Source organism: Ranitomeya imitator, chromosome 2, assembly GCF_032444005.1.
Source record: "Ranitomeya imitator isolate aRanImi1 chromosome 2, aRanImi1.pri, whole genome shotgun sequence".
Lineage (NCBI taxonomy): Eukaryota > Metazoa > Chordata > Amphibia > Anura > Dendrobatidae > Ranitomeya > Ranitomeya imitator.
In genome coordinates, this window is record NC_091283.1 from 822,233,870 (window position 1) to 822,252,623 (window position 18,754).

General features: G+C 48.3%; 2 protein-coding genes across 4 annotated transcripts in view; one reads left to right on the top strand and one right to left on the bottom strand.

Moving 5' to 3' along the window:
- Positions 1-13,811, bottom strand: part of FANK1 (fibronectin type III and ankyrin repeat domains 1) — a 114,513-nt gene extending 100,702 nt beyond the window's left edge. The window contains exon 1 of one of the 2 annotated variants that reach the window (XM_069753957.1): positions 13,676-13,811. In XM_069753957.1, the coding sequence (XP_069610058.1) occupies positions 13,676-13,688 (13 nt within the window). In that variant the 5' untranslated portion in view covers positions 13,689-13,811. The remainder of the gene's footprint in view (positions 1-13,675) is intronic. The other variant, XM_069753958.1, reaches the window with a different exon arrangement.
- DHX32 (DEAH-box helicase 32 (putative)) overlaps positions 13,494-18,754 on the top strand; it is a 92,752-nt gene continuing 87,491 nt past the window's right edge. The window contains exon 1 of one of the 2 annotated variants that reach the window (XM_069753952.1): positions 13,494-13,615. The gene's annotated coding sequence lies outside the window, so the exon portion shown is untranslated. Of the gene's footprint in view, positions 13,616-13,683; positions 13,742-18,754 lie in introns of those variants that run through there. The other variant, XM_069753953.1, reaches the window with a different exon arrangement.

Below are 18,754 nucleotides of genomic sequence, written 5' to 3' on the forward strand. Positions count from 1 at the left end.
AGCTGCACTCACTATTCTGCTGGTGCAGTCACTGTGTACATACATTACATTACTGATCCTGTACTGATCCCGAATTATACCCTGTATTATACTCCAGAGCTGTACTCAATATTCTGCTGATGCAGTCACTGTGTACATACATTACATTACTGATCCTGTACTGATCCCGAATTATACCCTGTATTATACTCCAGAGCTGTACTCAATATTCTGCTGATGCAGTCACTGTGTGCATACATTACTGATCCTCAGTTTCATCCTGTATTATACTCCAGAGCTGCACTCACTATTCTGCTGGTGCAGTCACTGTGTACATACATTACATTACTGATCCTGAGTTACATCCTGTATTATACCCGAGCTGCACTCACTATTCTGCTGGTGCAGTCACTGTGTACATACATTACTTATCTGTACTGATCCTGAGTTACATCCTATATTATACCCCAGAGCTGCACTCACTATTCTGCTGGTGCAGTCACTGTGTACATACATTACATTACTGATCCTGAGTTACATCCTGTATTATACCCCAGAGCTGCACTCACTATTCTGCTGGTGCAGTCACTGTGTACATACATTACATTACTGATCCTGAGTTACATCATGTATTATACCCCAGAGCTGCACTCACTATTCTGCTGGTGCAGTCACTGTGTTCATACATTACATTACTGATCCTGAGTTACATCCTGCATTATACCCCAGAGCTGCACTCACTATTCTGCTGGTGCAGTCACTGTGTTCATACATTACATTACTGATCCTGAGTTACATCCTGCATTATACCCCAGAGCTGCACTCACTAATCTGTTGGTGCAGTCACGGTTCATGCACAGCTAAGTGTCTTTCTGTCTCGATCTCTGGCAGGATCCCACCCCTGCTAGAGACCAACTACCTGAGTGAAGCTCAGCCAGCAACTAACTTCCTCCCCAGGCCACCAGTTTTACCTAAGTGTGAAGAATGCCCTAACAAATAGGAGCAGAGCTCCCCTGGTGGCCTGGAGTGCGAAATGTGTTGCATGTTTGTGATACCTGGATTCAGTTGTCCTTCTTTGCCTCCAAACGTAATATCACTCCCCCTAGAGAAGAATGGTATTAGCGCAACGACTAGGACCCTGGGGCGCTGCACTCTGACCCTGAGCGTTAAATCCTGTATTATACTCCAGAGCTGCGCTCATTGTTACATACATTACTTATCCTGTGCTAATCCTGAATTACAGCTTAAATTATACTAGAGAGCTGCATTAATGCACCACTCCTTCTCATACCAACATTCCCATCGGTCTCCGGCGAAAAGTGTCCTGCTGCCAGCTCGGAACTCACTTTACAAGTCTATGGGGCCTCGTTCTGGCTCTCATAGACTTGCATTGTGCTCTTGTGACGTACTTTCTTTCTTCTGGCCAATCAGAAGCTGTACTCACAAGATGGCGCAGGGAGACCGGAGCCACACCGAAAAAAATGTGAAGACGCCGGAGCGTGCGTATATGACCCGATGCATGGGACTTAGATTTAAAGTGCCACTCCAGCGGTGAAAAAAGACTAAAATGCTGTAGCTGTTCTTTAACTATTCTGAATTCTTTAGAGCTGTGATATATGAGAGAAACAACACCGATCCTTCAATAGCGCCACCGCAGGGAAAAATGAGGTATTGCACCGTTCTCATTATAATTACTGGGTTTCCCGTGTAATAATGCACAGACATGCTGGTCATCCAGAAAGAGACCCACATCGCTCTCTGCTCTGACTGATGAGGCCGTAATGCCCTAGTAGGGGGTAAGAGAATAGGATTTTCCCCTTTAAGAAACAAACAAGAAAGATTTCTGGCATCAGAAAAGAGATCAGCTCTATAGCAGGGGATGGGATATATGTGAAATCCACTCATGGTGTCCAATCTTGGAATTATTGGCAATTCATCCCTAGCCAGATAAAACCTGCAGGAAGCGAGTGATACAATGTAATAATTCCGCGGCTCCTTCCTCTTCTACAGATGTGTCTTCTGTAATATCACATGAACCCCAGGCAGCTGCAGCACCGCACCGCACAGCAAATCATGACTTAGTTAATAGACCCCGGGGACTATCATGGCCTAACATAGCAATTTAGCTGCGAACAAGTGAATCATAAGAGAGAATAACTCCCAACAGACAATTTCTGAGGAGTGAGGACAGCAGAGATGTGTGCGCCCGGATTACAGTCTGTGGCGCTGTACGGACAACGTGCCCAGGATACGGTGTAAATGATATATACCGTATATACTCGAGTATAAGCCGACCCCAGTATAAGCCGAGGCACCTAATTTTGCCACAGAAAACTGGGTAAGCTTACTGACTCGAGTATAAGCCGGGTATGTATTGTCCCCTCATTACTATCCCGGTATGTGTGGCTCCCCCTGTTGTATGTATGGCTCCCCTGGTCCCATCCTTGTATGTATGGCTCGGCTCCCTCGGTCCCATCCTTGTATGTATGGCTCGGCTCCCTCGGTCCCATCCTTATATGCTCGGCTCCCCCAGTCCCATCCTTGTATGCTCTGCTCCCCTGGTCCCATCCTTGTATGCTCGGCTCCCCCGGTCCCATCCTTGTATGCTCTGCTCCCCCGATCCCATCCTTGTATGCATGGCTCTGCTCCCCCGATCCCATCCTTGTATGCTCGGTTCCCCTGGTCCCATCCTTGTATGCTCTGCTCCCCCGGTCCCATCCTTGTATGCTCTGCTCCCCCGGTCCCATCCTTGTATGCTCTGCTCCCCCAGTCCCATCCTTGTATGCATGGCTCTGCTCCCCCGATCCCATCCTTGTATGCTCGGCTCCCCTGGTCCCATCCTTGTATGCTCTGCTCCCCCGGTCCCATCCTTGTATGCATGGCTCTGCTCCCCCGATCCCATCCTTGTTAGCTCTGCTCCCCCGGTCCCATCCTTGTATGCTCTGCTCCCCCGGTCCCATCCTTGTATGCATGGCTCTGCTCCCCCGATCCCATCCTTGTATGCTCAGCTCCCCTGGTCCCATCCTTGTATGCTCTGCTCCCTCGGTCCCATCCTTGTATGCTCTGCTCCCTCGGTCCCATCCTTGTATGCTCTGCTCCCTCGGTCCCATCCTTGTATGCTCTGCTCCCTCGGTCACATCCTTGTATGCTCTGCTCCCTTGGTCCCATCCTTGTATGATTGGCTCTGCTCCCCTGGTCCCATCCTTGTATGCTCTGCTCCCTCGGTCCCATCCTTGTATGCTCGGCTCCCTCGATCCCATCCTTGTATGCATAGCTCGTCTCCCTCGGTAACATCCTTATATTCTTGGCTCCCCCGGTCCCATCCTTGAATGCTCTGCTCCCCCGGACCCATCCTTGTAAGCCTGGCTTGGCTCCCCTGGTCCCATCCTTGTATGCTCTGCTCCCTCGGTCCCATCCTTGTATGCTCGGCTCCCCGGGTCCCATCCTTGTATGCTCGGCTCCCCCGGTCCCATCCTTGTATGCATGGCTCTGCTCCCTCGGTCCCATCCTTGTATGCTCTGCTCCCTCGGTCCCATCCTTGTATGCTCTGCTCCCTCGGTCCCATCCTTGTATGCTCTGCTCCCTTGGTCCCATCCTTGTATGCATGGCTCAGCTCCCTTGGTCCCATCCTTGTATGCTCTGCTCCTCCGGTCCCATCCTTGTATGCTCTGCTCCCTCGGTCCCATCCTTGTATGCTCTGCTCCCTTGGTCCCATCCTTGTATGCATGGCTCAGCTCCCTTGGTCCCATCCTTGTATGCTCTGCTCCTCCGGTCCCATCCTTGTATGCATGTCTCGGCTCCCCCGATCCCATCCTTGTATGCTCGGCTCCCCCCGGTCCCATCCTTGTATGCATGTCTCAGCTCCCCCGATCCCATCCTTGCATGCTCGGCTCCCCCGTTCCCATCCTTGTATCCTTGTATGCATGTCTCAGCTCCCCCGGTCCCATCCTTGTATGCATGGCTCGGCTCCCCGGTCCCATCCTTGTATGCTCGGCTCCCCCGGTCCAATCCTTGTATGCTCTGCTCCCTCGTCATACTCACCCTCCTCGCTCCGTGGCCGAATGCCATCTCCATTGTCCCGGCGCGGCAGTTCTTCCTGTGCTGAGCTGTCATGTGGTACCGCTCATTAAGGTCATGAATATGCGATCCACGCCTATGGGAGTGGAGGTGCGTCCATATTCATCACCTTAATGAGCAGTACCACCTGACCGCTGAGCACAGGAACAGGAATGAGCTGCCGGGTCAGAGATGCAGGGACAAAGATGCAATGATGGAGGGTGAGTATTGATGTTTCCAGGAAGCTGGCAGCTGCAGCTGTCACTGTGCTACAGCTGCTGGCTCCCAGCTCCCCCGCCGGCTTTCTGGACCATGACTTGTGTATAAGCCGAGGGAGGCGTTTTCAGCACAAAAAAAATGTGCTGAAAATCTCGGCTTATACACGAATATATACGGTATATCTTTAATTCCTCTATATAACCATAAATTCAAATGGTAACTTTCAGGCTGCCTGCAGCCACCACTAGAGGGAGCTCACTGCAAGACCCTAGTGGCAGCTTCAAGCTGCATAAAGGGAAAGCAGAAAGCTGCTAATCTGTGGTGGGGTGGGGTTAAACACTCCCTTTAACTTAAAAAAAGCTGTGGAGGAAGAATCTTAGGCTGATCTATGTCCAGCCCAGAGATCTTAGCAGCTTATTTACATATTAAGAAAAATGTGGATTTCCCTGGAATACAGCTTTCTATGACCCACATGCCCATATAGAAGGCTTAGAAGGGTGGATCCTACTGCTAGATTATTTTAAAAACACAGGCGACACCTAGTCCTGTAATGATAATCTACTGCTGGAATCAGGGTCTCAGTCCCTACATCATGCTGCTATCACACAGTATAGATAGCAACAACCTTTAACCCCTTCCCGACCCATGACGCCACGTAGGCGTCATGAAAGTCGGTGCCAATCCGACCCATGACGCCTATGTGGCGTCATGGAAAGATCGCGTCCCTGCAGATCGGGTGAAAGGGTTAACTCCCATTTCACCCGATCTGCAGGGACAGGGGGAGTGGTAGTTTAGCCCAGGGGGGGTGGCTTCACCCCCCCCCCCGTGGCTACGATCGCTCTGATTGGCTGTTGAAAGTGAAACTGCCAATCAGAGCGATTTGTAATATTTCACCTATTATAACGGGTGAAATATTACAATCCAGCCATGGCCGATGCTGCAATATCATCGGCCATGGCTGGAAATACTAATGTGCCCCCACCCCACCCCACCGATCGCCCCCCCAGCCCCCCGATCTGCCCGGTACACTGCCTTGCTCCCCTCCGTCCTGTGCTCCGCTCCCCCCCGTGCTCTTGTCCGCTCACCCCCGTGCTCCAATCACCCCCCCGTGCTCCAATCACCCCCCCTGCACTCCGATCCACCCCCCACCCCCGTGCTCCGTTCCACCCCCCCGTGCTCCGTTCCACCCCCCCGGTGCTCCGTTCCACCCCCCCGGTGCTCCGTTCCACCCCTCCCACGTTCCGATCCACCCCCCCATGCTCCGATCACCCCCCCCCCCCCATGCTCCCCCCGCACCCCATCATACTTACCGATGCTGCCGGGGTCCGTCCGTCTTCTCCCTGGGCGCCGCCATCTTCCAAAATGGCGGGCGCATGCGCAGTGCGCCCGCCGAATCTGCCGGCCGGCAGATTCGTTCAAAGTGCATTTTGATCACTGAGATATAATTTATCTCAGTGATCAAAATAAAAAAAATAATAAATGACCCTCCCCCCTTTGTCACCCCCATAGGTAGGGACAATAAAAAAATAAAGAATTTTTTTTTTTCCACTAATGTTAGAATAGGGTTAGGGCTAGGGTTAGGGGTAGGGTTAGGGGTAGGGTTAGGGGTAGGGTTTGGGGTAGGGTTAGGGGTAGGGTTTCGGTATGTGTACACGTATTCTGGTCCTCTGCGGATTTTTCCGCTGCGGATTTCATAAATCCGCAGTGCTAAACCGATGCGGATTTATGGCGGATTTAAAGTGTGTTTTTTCTGCGCATTTCACTGCGGTTTTACAACTGCGATTTTCTACTGGAGCAGTTGTAAAACCGCTGCGGAATCCGCACAAAGAAGTGACATGCTGCGGAATGTAAACCGCTGCGTTTCCGTGCAGTTTTTCCGCAGCATGTGTACAGCGATTTTTGTGTCCCATAGGTTTACATTGAACTGTAAACTCATGGGAAACTGCTGCGGATCCGCAGCGTGTGCACATACCTTTAGAATTAGGCTATGTGCACACGGTGCGGATTTGGCTGCGGATTGGCCGCTGCGGATCCGCAGCAGTTTTCCATCAGGTTTACAGTACCATGTAAACCTATGGAAAACCAAATCCGCTGTGCCCATGGTGCGGAAAATACCGCGCGGAAACGCTGCGTTGTATTTTCCGCAGCATGTCAATTCTTTGTGCGGATTCCGCAGCGTTTTACACCTGTTCCTCAATAGGAATCCGCAGGTGAAATCCGCACAAAAAACACTGGACATCCATGGTAAATCCGCAGGTAAAACGTAGTGCCTTTTACCCGCGTATTTTTCAAAAATGATGCTGAAAAATCTCACACGAATCCGCAACGTGGGCACATAGCCTTAGGGTTGGAATTAGGGTTGTGGTTAGGGTTGTGATTAGGGTTATGGCTACAGTTGGGATTAGGGTTAGGGGTGTGTTGGGGTTAGTGTTGGAGTTAGAATTGAGGGGTTTCCACTGTTTAGGCACATCAGGGGTCTCCAAACGCAACATGGCGCCACCATTGATTCCAGCCAATCTTGTATTCAAAAAGTCAAATGGTGCTCCCTCACTTCCGAGCCCCGACGTGTGCCCAAACAGTGGTTTACCCCCACATATGGGGTACCTGCATACTCAGGACAAACTGCGCAACAATTACTGGGGTCCAATTTCTCCTGTTACCCTTGTGAAAATAAAAAAATGCTTGCTAAAACATCATTTTTGAGGAAAGAAAAATGATTTTTTTATTTTCACGGCTCTGCGTTGTAAACGTCTGTGAAGCACTTGGGGGTTCAAAGTGCTCACCACATATCTAGATAAGTTCCTTAGGGGGTCTAGTTTCTAAAATGGGGTCACTTGTGGGGGGTTTCTACTGTTTAGGCACACCAGGGGCTCTGCAAACGCAACGTGACGCCCGCAGACCATTCCATCAAAGTCTGCATTTCAAAAGTCACTACTTCCCTTCCGAGCCCCGGCATGTGCCCAAACAGTGGTTTACCCCCACACATGGGGTATCAGCGTACTCAGGAGAAACTGGACAACAACTTTTGGGGTCCAAATTCTCCTGTAACCCTTGGGAAAATAAAAAATTCTGGGCTAAATAATTATTTTTGAGGAAAGAAAACATATTTATTATTTTCACGGCTCTGTATTATAAACTTCTGTGAAGCACTTGGGGGTTCAAAGTCCTCACCACACATCTAGATAAGTTCCTTTCGGGGTCTAGTTTCCAAAATGGGGTCAATTGTGGGGGGTTTCTACTGTTTAGCCACATCAGGGGCTCTGCAAACGCAACGTGATGCCCACAGAGCATTCCATCAAAGTCTGCATTTCAAAACGTCACTACTTCACTTCCGAGCCCCGGCATGTGCCCAAACAGTGGTTTACCCCCACATATGGGGTATCAGCGTACTCAGGAGAAACTGGACAACAACTTTTGGGGTCAAATTTCTCCTGTTACCCTTGGGAAAATAAAAAATTGCAGGCTAAAAGATCATTTTTGAGAAAATAATTTTTATTTTTTATTTTCATGGCTCTGCGTTATAAACTTCTGTGAAGCACTTGGGGGTTTAAAGTGCTCAATATGCATCTAGATAAGTTCCTTGGGGGTCTAATTTCCAAAATGGGGTCACTTGTGGGGGATCTCCAATGTTTAGGCACACAGGGGCTCTCCAAACGTGACATGTGTCCGCTAATGATTGGAGCTAATTTTCCATTTAAAAAGCCAAATGGCGTGCCATCCCTTCCGAGCCCTGCCGTGCGCCCAAACAGTGGTTTACCCCCACATATGGGGTATCAGCGTACTCAGGACAAACTGGACAAGAATATTTGGGGTCCAATTTCTCCTATTACCCTTGGCAAAATAGGAAATTCCAGGCTAAAAAATCATTTTTGAGGAAAGAAAAATTATTTTTTATTTTCATGGCTCTGCGTTATAAACTTCTGTGAAGCACCTGGGGGTTTAAAGTGCTCAATATGCATCTAGATAAGTTCCTTGGGGGGTCTAGTTTCCAAAATGGGGTCACTTGTGGGGGAGCTCCAATGTTTAGGCACACAGGGGCTCTCCAAACGCGACATGGTGTCCGCATTCAAAAAGTCAAATGGCGCGCCTTCCCTTCCGAGCCCTGCCGTGTGCCCAAACAGTGGTTTACCCCCACATATGAGGTATCGGCGTACTCGGGAGAAATTGCCCAACAAATTGTATGATCCATTTTATCCTATTGCCCATGTGAAAATGAAAAAATTGAGGCAAAAAATTCTTTGGGGTGAAAAAAAAGTACTTTTTCATTTTTACAGATCAATTTGTGAAGCACTTGAGGGTTTAAAGTGCTCACTAGGCATCTAGATAAGTTCCTTGGGGGGTCTAGTTTCCAAAATGGGGTCACTTGTGGGGGAGCTCAAATGTTTAGGCACACAGGGGCTCTCCAAACGCGACATGGTGTCCGCTAACGATGGAGATAATTTTTCATTCAAAAAGTCAAATGGCGCTCCTTCCCTTCCGAGCCTTACCATGTGCCCAAACAGTGGTTTACCCCCACATGTGAGGTATCAGTGTACTCAGGACAAATTGGACAACAACTTTTGTGGTTCAGTTTCTCCTTTTACCATTGGGAAAATAAAAAAATTGTTGCTAAAAGATAATTTTTGTGACTAAAAAGTTAAATGTTAATTTTTTCCTTCCATGTTACTTCTGCTGCTGTGAAGTACCTGAAGGGTTAATAAACTTCTTGAATGTGGTTTTGAGTACCTTGAGGGGTGCATTTTTTAGAATGGTGTCACTTTTGGGTATTTTCAGCCATATAGACCCCTCAAACTGACTTCAAATGTGAGGTGGTCCCTAAAAAAATGGTTTTGTAAATTTCGTTGTAAAAATGAGAAATCGCTGGTCAAATTTTAACCCTTATAACTTCCTAGCAAAAAAAAATTGTGTTTCCAAAATTGTGCTGATGTAAAGTATACATATGGGAAATGTTATTTATTAACTATTTTGTGTCACATATCTCTCTGGTTTAACAGAATAAAAATTCAAAATGTGAAAATTGCGAAATTTTCAAAATTTTCGCTAAATTTCCGTTTTTATCACAAATAAACGCAGAATTTATTGACCTAAATTTACCACTAACATGAAGCCCAATATGTCACGAAAAAACAATCTCAGAACCGCTAGGATCCGTTGAAGCGTTCCTGAGTTATTACCTCATAAAGGGACACTGGTCAGAATTGCAAAAAACGGCAAGGTCTTTAAGGTCAAAATAGGCTGGGTCATGAAGGGGTTAAAGGGGTTGTCTGGGCTACTGATATCGAAGAGCTAATTTTAAGATAGAATATTAATATCAGATGGGTGGAGGTCTTAGGGTATGTGCACACACTGCGGATTTTGCTGCGGATCCGCAGAGGTTTCCCATGCGTTTACAGTATAATGTAAACCTATGGGAAACGAAATCCGCAGTACACATGCTGCGGAAAAAAACGCGCGGAAACGCAGCGGTTTTCATTCCGCAGCATGTCAATTCTTTGTGCGGCTTCCGCAGCGGTTTTACACCTGCTCCAATAGAAAACTGCAGGTGTAAACCCACAGCGGAATCCGCAATAGAAACCGCGATAAATCCGCAGGAAAAACTGCAGCGGTTTTGCACTGCGGATTTATCAAATCCGCTGCGGAAAAATCCGAAGCTCTCACAGATACGTGTGCACATACCCTAACACTCAACACCTCTTTTTCAAGGAAGGAAGGGAGTAAGGAAGGAAGGAAAAAGGGAAGGAAGGGAGTGAGGAAGGAAGAAGTAAAGGAGAAAAGGGAGCAAAACAGAGGAAAAAGGAAGGAAAAAGGGAAAGGAAGGAAGGAAGGAAGGGAGGGAGGGAGGGAGGGAGGGAGGAAGGAAGGAAGGAAGGAAGGAAGGAAGGAAGGAAGGAAGGAAGGAAGGAAGGAAGGAAGGAAGGAAGGAAGGAAGGAAGGAAAGAAGGAATGGAGCAAGAGGGAGAGAGAGGAAAAAGGAAAAAAGGGTGGGGTAAAGAGAGGAAGTAAGAAAGGAAGGAAAGTAGGGAGCGAGAGGATAAAGGAAGGGATGGAAGAAGGGAGGACGTGATAAAGGAAGGAAGAGAGAAAAGGGAGGACAAAAGGGAGAGAAAGAGGAAAAAAGAAGGAAGGAAAAAATGAGAGAAAGAAAAATCGATATAAAAAGAAGCAGAAACCTCAATAATAAATAAGAGGTGCCAGCTTACAGGTTGCACCTAGTGATGAGCGAACGTGCTCGGATAAGGTATGATTGTGTGCTGAGTGTCTTCAGCGTGCTCAAAAAATAAGCTTGAGTCCCGGCGGCTGCACGTCATGCGACTGGAAAAGAGAAGATTGGAGAAGGGCAAATGCTGCCCCTATCTTCAAAGAAGGAAAGGAGATGGAGCCTGGAAATTACAGGCCAGTGAGCCTTACTTCTATACCAGGAAAGATCTTTGAACAAATTATTAAACATCATGTATGTTTTTGTTTTTTACGTTTTCACAGGTAAAGTGCCATGGAATAAATTACACTATAATAATAAATAACAATTATAATAAGTCTAAGAATCGTAATTGGATGAGAATACAGTAATTAACCAGAGCCAGCATGGGTTTGTAGCAAACAAGTCATGCAGTAAATATGGTATATCTCAACTTCAGCAAAGCATTTCATAAATTATCTCATACTATCCTTGTTGAAAAAATGACCAAGTATGGGATTGACAAAGCTACAGCTAGGTGGATTCATAACTAGCTTAGTGATCGTACTCAAATAGTAGTAATAAATGGTTGCACATCCAATCGGAAGAGTGTTTCAAGTGGGTATAACAAGGCTCTGAACTGGCCCTAGTGTTATTCAACATTTTTATAAATGATCTACATAAGGGAACTGAAGGTAAACTAATCTAATTTGCAGACAATGCAAAGCTAAGAGATAGCTAATGGTACCGTCACACTCAGCAACTTTGCAACGAGAACGACAACGATCTGTGACGTTGCAGCGTCCTGGATAGTGATCTCGTTGTGTTTGACACGCAGCAGCGATCTGGATCCCGCTGTGATATCGCTGGTCGGAGCTAGAAGTCCAGAACTTTATTTCGTCGTCAGGTCAGCGTGATTCCTCATGTTTGACATCAAAAGCAACGATGACAGCAACGTTTTACATGGAGATAACAACCAGCGAGAATGATAAGTGAGTGGCCGTTACGTCACTGGATCGCTCCTGCATCGTTCTGGAGCTGCTGTGTTTGACGTCTCTACAGCAACCTAAACAGCGACACTCCAGCGATCGGCTCGTTGTCTATATCGCTGCAGCGTCGCCGAGTGTGACGGTTCCTTTACACTGGAGAAGACAAAGGATTCAGAAGGATCTAGATCAGCTTAAACAATGGGCAGCGACTAATAGAATGGTATTTAACAGGAAGAAATGCCAGATTCAACATCTGGGCAAGAAAAATGAAAATGACATCTACAGAATGGGAGGAATAGAACTAAGCAATGGCACGTGTGAAAAAGACTTGGGTATACTAATAGATCACAGACTGCACAGGAGTCAACAGTGTGATGCAGCAGCAAAAAAAAGCAAACACAGTTCTAGGATGTATTATGAGAAGCATAGAGTCTAGATCACATGAAGTAATTATCCCCCTCAACTCCTCCTTGGTAAGGTCTCATCTGGAATACTGTGTCCAGTTCTGGGAACCACATTGTAAAAAAAGACATTGAAAAACTGGAGCAAGTTCAGAGAAGAGCGACCAGGATGGTGAGCAAGGTATGTCCTACAAGGATCTGCAAATGATTTGCTTGGAATAAAAGAAGGCTACAAATAGCTGGAGGGCTGTCACAGTGTAGAGGGATCACCCTTATTCTCATATACACATGGAAACACGAGAAGCAATGGAATGAAACTGAAAGGGAGAAGATACAGATTAGATATTAGAAAAAACTTTGACAGTGAGGGTGATCAATGAGTGGGACAGGCTGCCACGGGAGGTGGTGAGTTCTCATTCAATGGAAGTCTTCACACAGAGGCTGGACAGACATCTGTCTGAGATGGTTTAGTGACTCCTGCATTGAGCAGGGGGTTGGACACGATGACCCTGGAGGTCCCTTAAAACTCTAACATTCTAGGATTCTATGATTGACAGCAGCAACACATTCAGAGATTGCCTGTTCACCCATCTTTTATATTTTGATTTGTAGATGAGAAAAATAAGTTATCAAAATAAAAAAAAAATGTTGTACATATACATTTAACATAAAGACCTGATTTACACAATAGGTAATTTTCTGATGACACCTTCCCTTTCGAAACAAGCTCAGAATGGGGAGACTGGTCACCCGGGTGACTCCCCGCTGACTTTTACGGGGACGCTTGGCCTGACTGACAGGTCTCACTCTATACGTAGAGACGGGCAGGGTGTAGCCAGGGAGTGTCCTTCGTGCCCCTCACTCCCCATTTATTGTGAAGATCCCGGCAGTTAGACCTCCCCAATTAATGAAGGCCCCCATACACATGAACCCAATGAGTTCAGCAGGTCTGGTCACCAGCTGATGTTTATGGGGGTCTTCCGACTCTTCTCGACAGGTGATCTCGGGGAAAGGGCGATGGGAACGATGGAACTTCAGCAGCTAAGGCTACTTTCACACATCAGGTTTTTGGTTTCAGGCACAATCCGGCAAATTTGGTAAAAAACGGATCCGGTGTACATAGTGAAAAAACGGATGCAAACTGATGCACCGGATCCGCTTTTTAGGACAGAGAGAGAGAGACAACCAAAAACCTGATGTGTGAAAGCAGCCTAATACTATTGTTTTCAGGGATGGGGATAAAGCAGCTGCTGGAGGAGTCTGGCAGCAACTTTTTCCTCTCTCTCTGCTGGAAACACATGGACGCTGCGCTGAGCGCTCCGGTGTATGGGGGGCGTCTGGAGACACCGTCTACACCCGGCTCATATTAACGTTAAATATGACACAACTAATTTGTGTTTTAGGCAAAAATATATAAATATTGTCATTTTTTACATTTTAAAAGTTGCATAAAAGAAAAAGGGCGGATGCAAAAGTTTGGGCACCCTGCATGATTAGTACTAGTAGCACCCCCTTTTGTAATTATCACAGCTTGTATGGCTGTAGCTCAGACGTGTGCAACCTGCTACTCCCCTCCTAGAGGACTACATGTCCCAGCATGCACTGAGAGGGCAGGCGCAGAGCCTGCTGGGAGTTGTGGTCCTTCCCCGGGTTATTTTCCGTACGGGACAAGTCTCTGCCTGTTATAAGCAGAGGAGGCGGCGGCTGCCTGCAGTCGTCAGCGGCGGACACTCCTCCCCCACCTGCGGAGACCGGCGACACCGCGGGCGGACACGGCCCTCTCCCTGCCCGGTAATGTACGTACTGCACATGCGCCTCCTTTATAGCCAGCACTGTATGGTCTGCACCATCCTCACCCGCCGCCTCCATGCTGCTCTCTGCCCGACCGGCTCCTCTTTCTTCCGGTGTTTTGCTTTTGGCAGGTAACGTGGGCCAAACCGTAATCTGTTGTCATAGTAACGGCGGGCGGCGCGGCCCGGAGAGGAGTACGGAAGCCTGCGGCTCCCAAAAAGCGGCGCAGTGCGCGAGCCCCCATTGGCAGGCATGGGAGGGTTACACGTGGCAGGGAGGGCACACACGGAGTCTATGTGTGTACACGGACCAATGCAGCCAGTGTGGAAGTTCACAGGCGCATTGACAAGTGGCCTGGTGTAAGGAAAAAAAAGCTGTTTTGGGGGAGGGGGGTTCCGGAAGAAAAGCAGATGACTTTGCTCATGCCAGTCCAGACTTGGCCATAAAAAGTCCGTTTTTCACTTGCATATTCCGTGTTTTTAACGGAAAGAACACGTGCTCCTATTTCGTGCAGCTGTTCACCTGTCAGTTTGTAAATTGTGTGTCTGCAAAAAAAAAAAAAAAAAAAGTTGAGAGATCAGGGTTTTGTTTTTTTAAATTCAAGTCACGGATCAAAATCACCCATAAAAGCCCATGGGTCAATTAGTAAAAAACAACCATGCGGTCACATGCCAACTAGACGTGTGTGGCCTCGCTCTATGCAAGTGTATTGAGCGATGGCGGATACAGTCTAGTCGGGATGTGTCCGCTCATAACACACGATGCAAGGAGTCACAAATCTGCAGACGTAGCCGAGGGCCAGACAACCACTCTTATTATTGGATTACATTCTTAACATTACTCTGAAGGGGCTGTCCACTACTACGATATTGATTAGATATCCCTCTGATATCCAGATCGGAGAGTATCCGACACCCACCGCTGCCACCGATCGTCTGCTGGTGAGATGTAAGGATTCAATGGAGCTGATCAGCAGCAGATTGGTACTGTGCCCGATGCAGAGCGGTACTGCGCCCAATGCAGAGCGGTACTGCACCGCTTACAGAACAGTACTGCGCCCAATACAGAGCGGTACCTCACCACTTCCAGAACAGTACTGCGCCCAATACAGAGCGGTACCTCACCACTTCCAGAACAGTACTGCACCCGATGCAGAGCGGTACCGCACCACTTACAGAACAGTACTGCGCCCGATGCAGAGCGGTACTGCGCCCGATGCAGAGCGGTACTGCGCCACTTCCAGAACAGTACTGCACCCGATGCAGAGTGGTACCTCACCACTTATAGAACAGTACTGCACCTGATGCAGAGCGGTACCGCACCACTTACAGAACAGTACTGCGCCCGATGCAGAGTGGTACCTCACCACTTACAGAACAGTACTGCGCCCGATGCAGAGCGGTACCTCACTACTTACAGAACAGTACTGCACCCGATGCAGAGCGGTACCTCACCACTTATAGAACAGTACTGCGCCCGATGCAGAGCGGTACTGCGCCACTTCCAGAACAGTACTGCGCCCGATGCAGAGCGGTACCTCACTACTTACAGAACAGTACTGCACCCGATGCAGAGCGGTACCTCACTACTTACAGAACAGTACTGCGCCCGATGCAGAGCGGTACTGCACCACTTCCAGAACAGTACTGCGCCCGATGCAGAGCGGTACCTCACCACTTATAGAACAGTACTGCACCTGATGCAGAGCGGTACCGCACCACTTACAGAACAGTACTGCGCCCGATGCATAGCAGTACCGCACCACTTACAGAACAGTACTGCGCCCGATGCAGAGCGGTACCTCACCACTTACAGAACAGTACTGCGCCCGATGCAGAGCGGTACTGCACCACTTATAGAACAGTACTGTGCCTGATGCAGAACGGTACTGCAGCACTTACAGAACAGTACTGCGCCCGATGCAGAGCGGTACTGCACCACTTACAGAACAGTACTGCGCCCGATGCAGAGCGGTACTGCACCACTTACAGAACAGTACTGCGCCCGATGCAGAACGGTACTGCAGCACTTACAGAACAGTACTGCGCCCGATGCAGAGCGGTACTGCACCACTTACAGAACAGTACTGAGCCCGATGCAGAGCGGTACTGCACCACTTATAGAACAGTACTGTGCCTGATGCAGAACGGTACTGCAGCACTTACAGAACAGTACTGCGCCCGATGCAGAGCGGTACTGCACCACTTACAGAACAGTACTGAGCCCGATGCAGAGCGGTACTGCACCACTTACAGAACAGTACTGAGCCCGATGCAGAGCGGTACTGCACCACTTACAGAACAGTACTGCGCCCGATGCAGAACGGTACTGCAGCACTTACAGAACAGTACTGCGCCCGATGCAGAACGGTACTGCACCACTTACAGAACAGTACTGAGCCCGATGCAGAGCGGTACTGCACCACTTACAGTACAGTACTGCGCCTGATGCAGAGCGGTACCGCACCACTTACAGTACAGTACTGTGCCTGATGCAGAGCGGTACTGCACCACTTACAGAACAGTACTGCGCCTGATGCAGAGCGGTACTGCACCACTTACAGTACAGTACTGCGCCCGATGCAGAGCGGTACCGCACCACTTACAGTACAGTACTGCGCCCGATGCAGAGCGCTGCTGCTCTGGTTCCCTTCTCTGTTTACATGCAGCTGAACTTGAAAATAGCAGATGGGTGTGGATGCTTGGTGTTTGACCCCCACTGATGTGATATTGATTACCTATTCTAAAGACCCCCAAGCACATTAGATTAACGTTGTCCAAATCTGACAATATTGGTGGGCTCAGCCAACAGTCTAATATGTATATGGGGTCTTCCTGATTCCCACCACCCCATCCCCATTGGATAAGCTGCCACTAGAGGAGTCTGACCGCGTCTCTTATCAGCTCCTGTGTATGGAGGAATTGGGAGAGACAGTCGCCTGCAGGACCATCATTTGGCCGACCGCAATATCCTGTGCATGTTGCCCCTAAGGACAGGCCATGAATCTCAAAGTAGTGGACACCCCCTTTAACTTTGGAAAAAAACTGCATTGTACTTCATGGCGTACACGCGGTCCTCAGATTTCCGGGTGTACTGCGTGCACTCGCCCTGTACAATGTCACTACTGCCCTGCTGACAGTGAACATGTATCGACGACTGTTGTTGCTTATTTATTTTTTTCAATTGTGGCAAAGCTGATATTTAATAATGTTAAACCATCTTCATATTAATCTGCTGCATTTTACAGTGTCAGTAAAGGTGCTGTGCGAATTGACAAGATCTGTGAGTATAAGATCTGCAGCACAGCAGCTTATCCTGCGGGTGCTTATACAATGTGGAAGGTGAACTGTGTCCTCCATGCTCCTTCCTCGCCATGATGTCTGCAGCGGTAAATGCAGCTCCGATTATCGCTGCAGGAGGTCAGCAGCAGAGATGCTATGTACGAATGATCCTAAACCAGATGGCGATTCCCAGAAAAATCTTTGTTCATCGGGTGAGATGATTTTTATGTTGGTTTACAAAAGCCATAATTCTCGGCAGCACATCATCCTGTGTAAACAGGACATGTGCTGCTGACAACACAATATTCTATGTGCACAGAACAATCGTTCTGTGCAGTTTTTTTTTTTTTACTTTCCTGTTTAGACAGGCAGATGAACATTCTATCAGATTGTGTATAGCCTTTAATGGTCCGTGTAAAAGGGGCATTAGCATGTACTAGTAAAGCTAGGGGCGGATGTACAGTACCTGGCTGCGGCCACTCTACAGGTGACAGAGCTGTGCTGTGCAGCTCCGTAAATGAGCAGTTTCTGCTGCCGAACAGCTGACCAGTGGGGGCATCGGTGTCACACCCCCACTGATCAGACATTGATGACCTATCCTAAGGATAGACCATCAATTTTAAAGTCAATTTTTAATAAACTGCTACACACTATAGCAGAGGCGTAGCTAGGGTTTTGGTTCGGGGGGGGGGGCGAAGCTTCTGAGTGGGCCCCTAACCAAGTAACCTTCATTACAATTCAGTGGCGCGCCTCAATAGTGAGGAGAACCTCAGCAGATGACCGCGCTGTTACTGAAGATAATCTCTATATAACGACCAACATGGATATTACCACCATAGGGTCAGTGGTAGATACCAGTCCTACGGAACATGTAAGAGATCACAGCACAGTTATAGATAATGACTTACCACTGATGTTCTTTATGATAGTCGTCACTTTTCCATCTGGCCCAGACCGACATGACAACTTCTTCCAGCCACGACTCGTCTGCAGAGAATACTACAAAGACACATTTCACTTCTCATATTCCCAACCTGCACAAACCCCTCATCCTGCTGATACCTCAATACTGAGCCGCTGCTGCCGTATGTGTCCCTATTACTGCCCCTGATACCCCAATACTGAGCCGCTGCTGCCGTATGTGTCCATATTACTGCCCCTGATACCCCAATACTGAGCCTCTGCTGCCATATGTCCCTATTACTGCCCCTGATATCCCAATACTTAGCCGCTGCTGCCGTATGTGTCCCTATTACTGCCCCTGATACCCCAATACTGAGCCGCTGCTGCCGTATGTGTCCATATTACTGCCCCTGATACCCCAATACTGAGCCTCTGCTGCCATATGTCCCTATTACTGCCCCTGATATCCCAATACTTAGCCGCTGCTGCCGTATGTGTCCCTATTACTGCCCCTGATACCCCAATACTGAGCCGCTGCTGCCGTATGTGTCCATATTACTGCCCCTGATACCCCAATACTGAGCCTCTGCTGCCATATGTCCCTATTACTGCCCCTGATATCCCAATACTGAGCCGCTGCTGCCGTATGTGTCCCTATTACTGCACCTGCTGTGTGGTTCTGTGTGCCTTCTAAATTCTAAAGCACCCCTCTATAATATAGTAATGCCGGGTGCAAGTGCCCTAGAAAACAGTGCCCCATATTTTGCTCCCTAGAAAGTAATAATGCCATGTGTGCCCCTTTGACAGTAACCTGAGATCCCCTATAACAAGAAGTGCCCATTTACATTTAATAATGTCCCAAGGCTGTCCCCCTGTACAGCTCCCCTATACAGTATAATGCCTCCTCACTGTATAGTACCATCCACACAGTATACTGACCCCTTAGTAGCCCCCAAACTG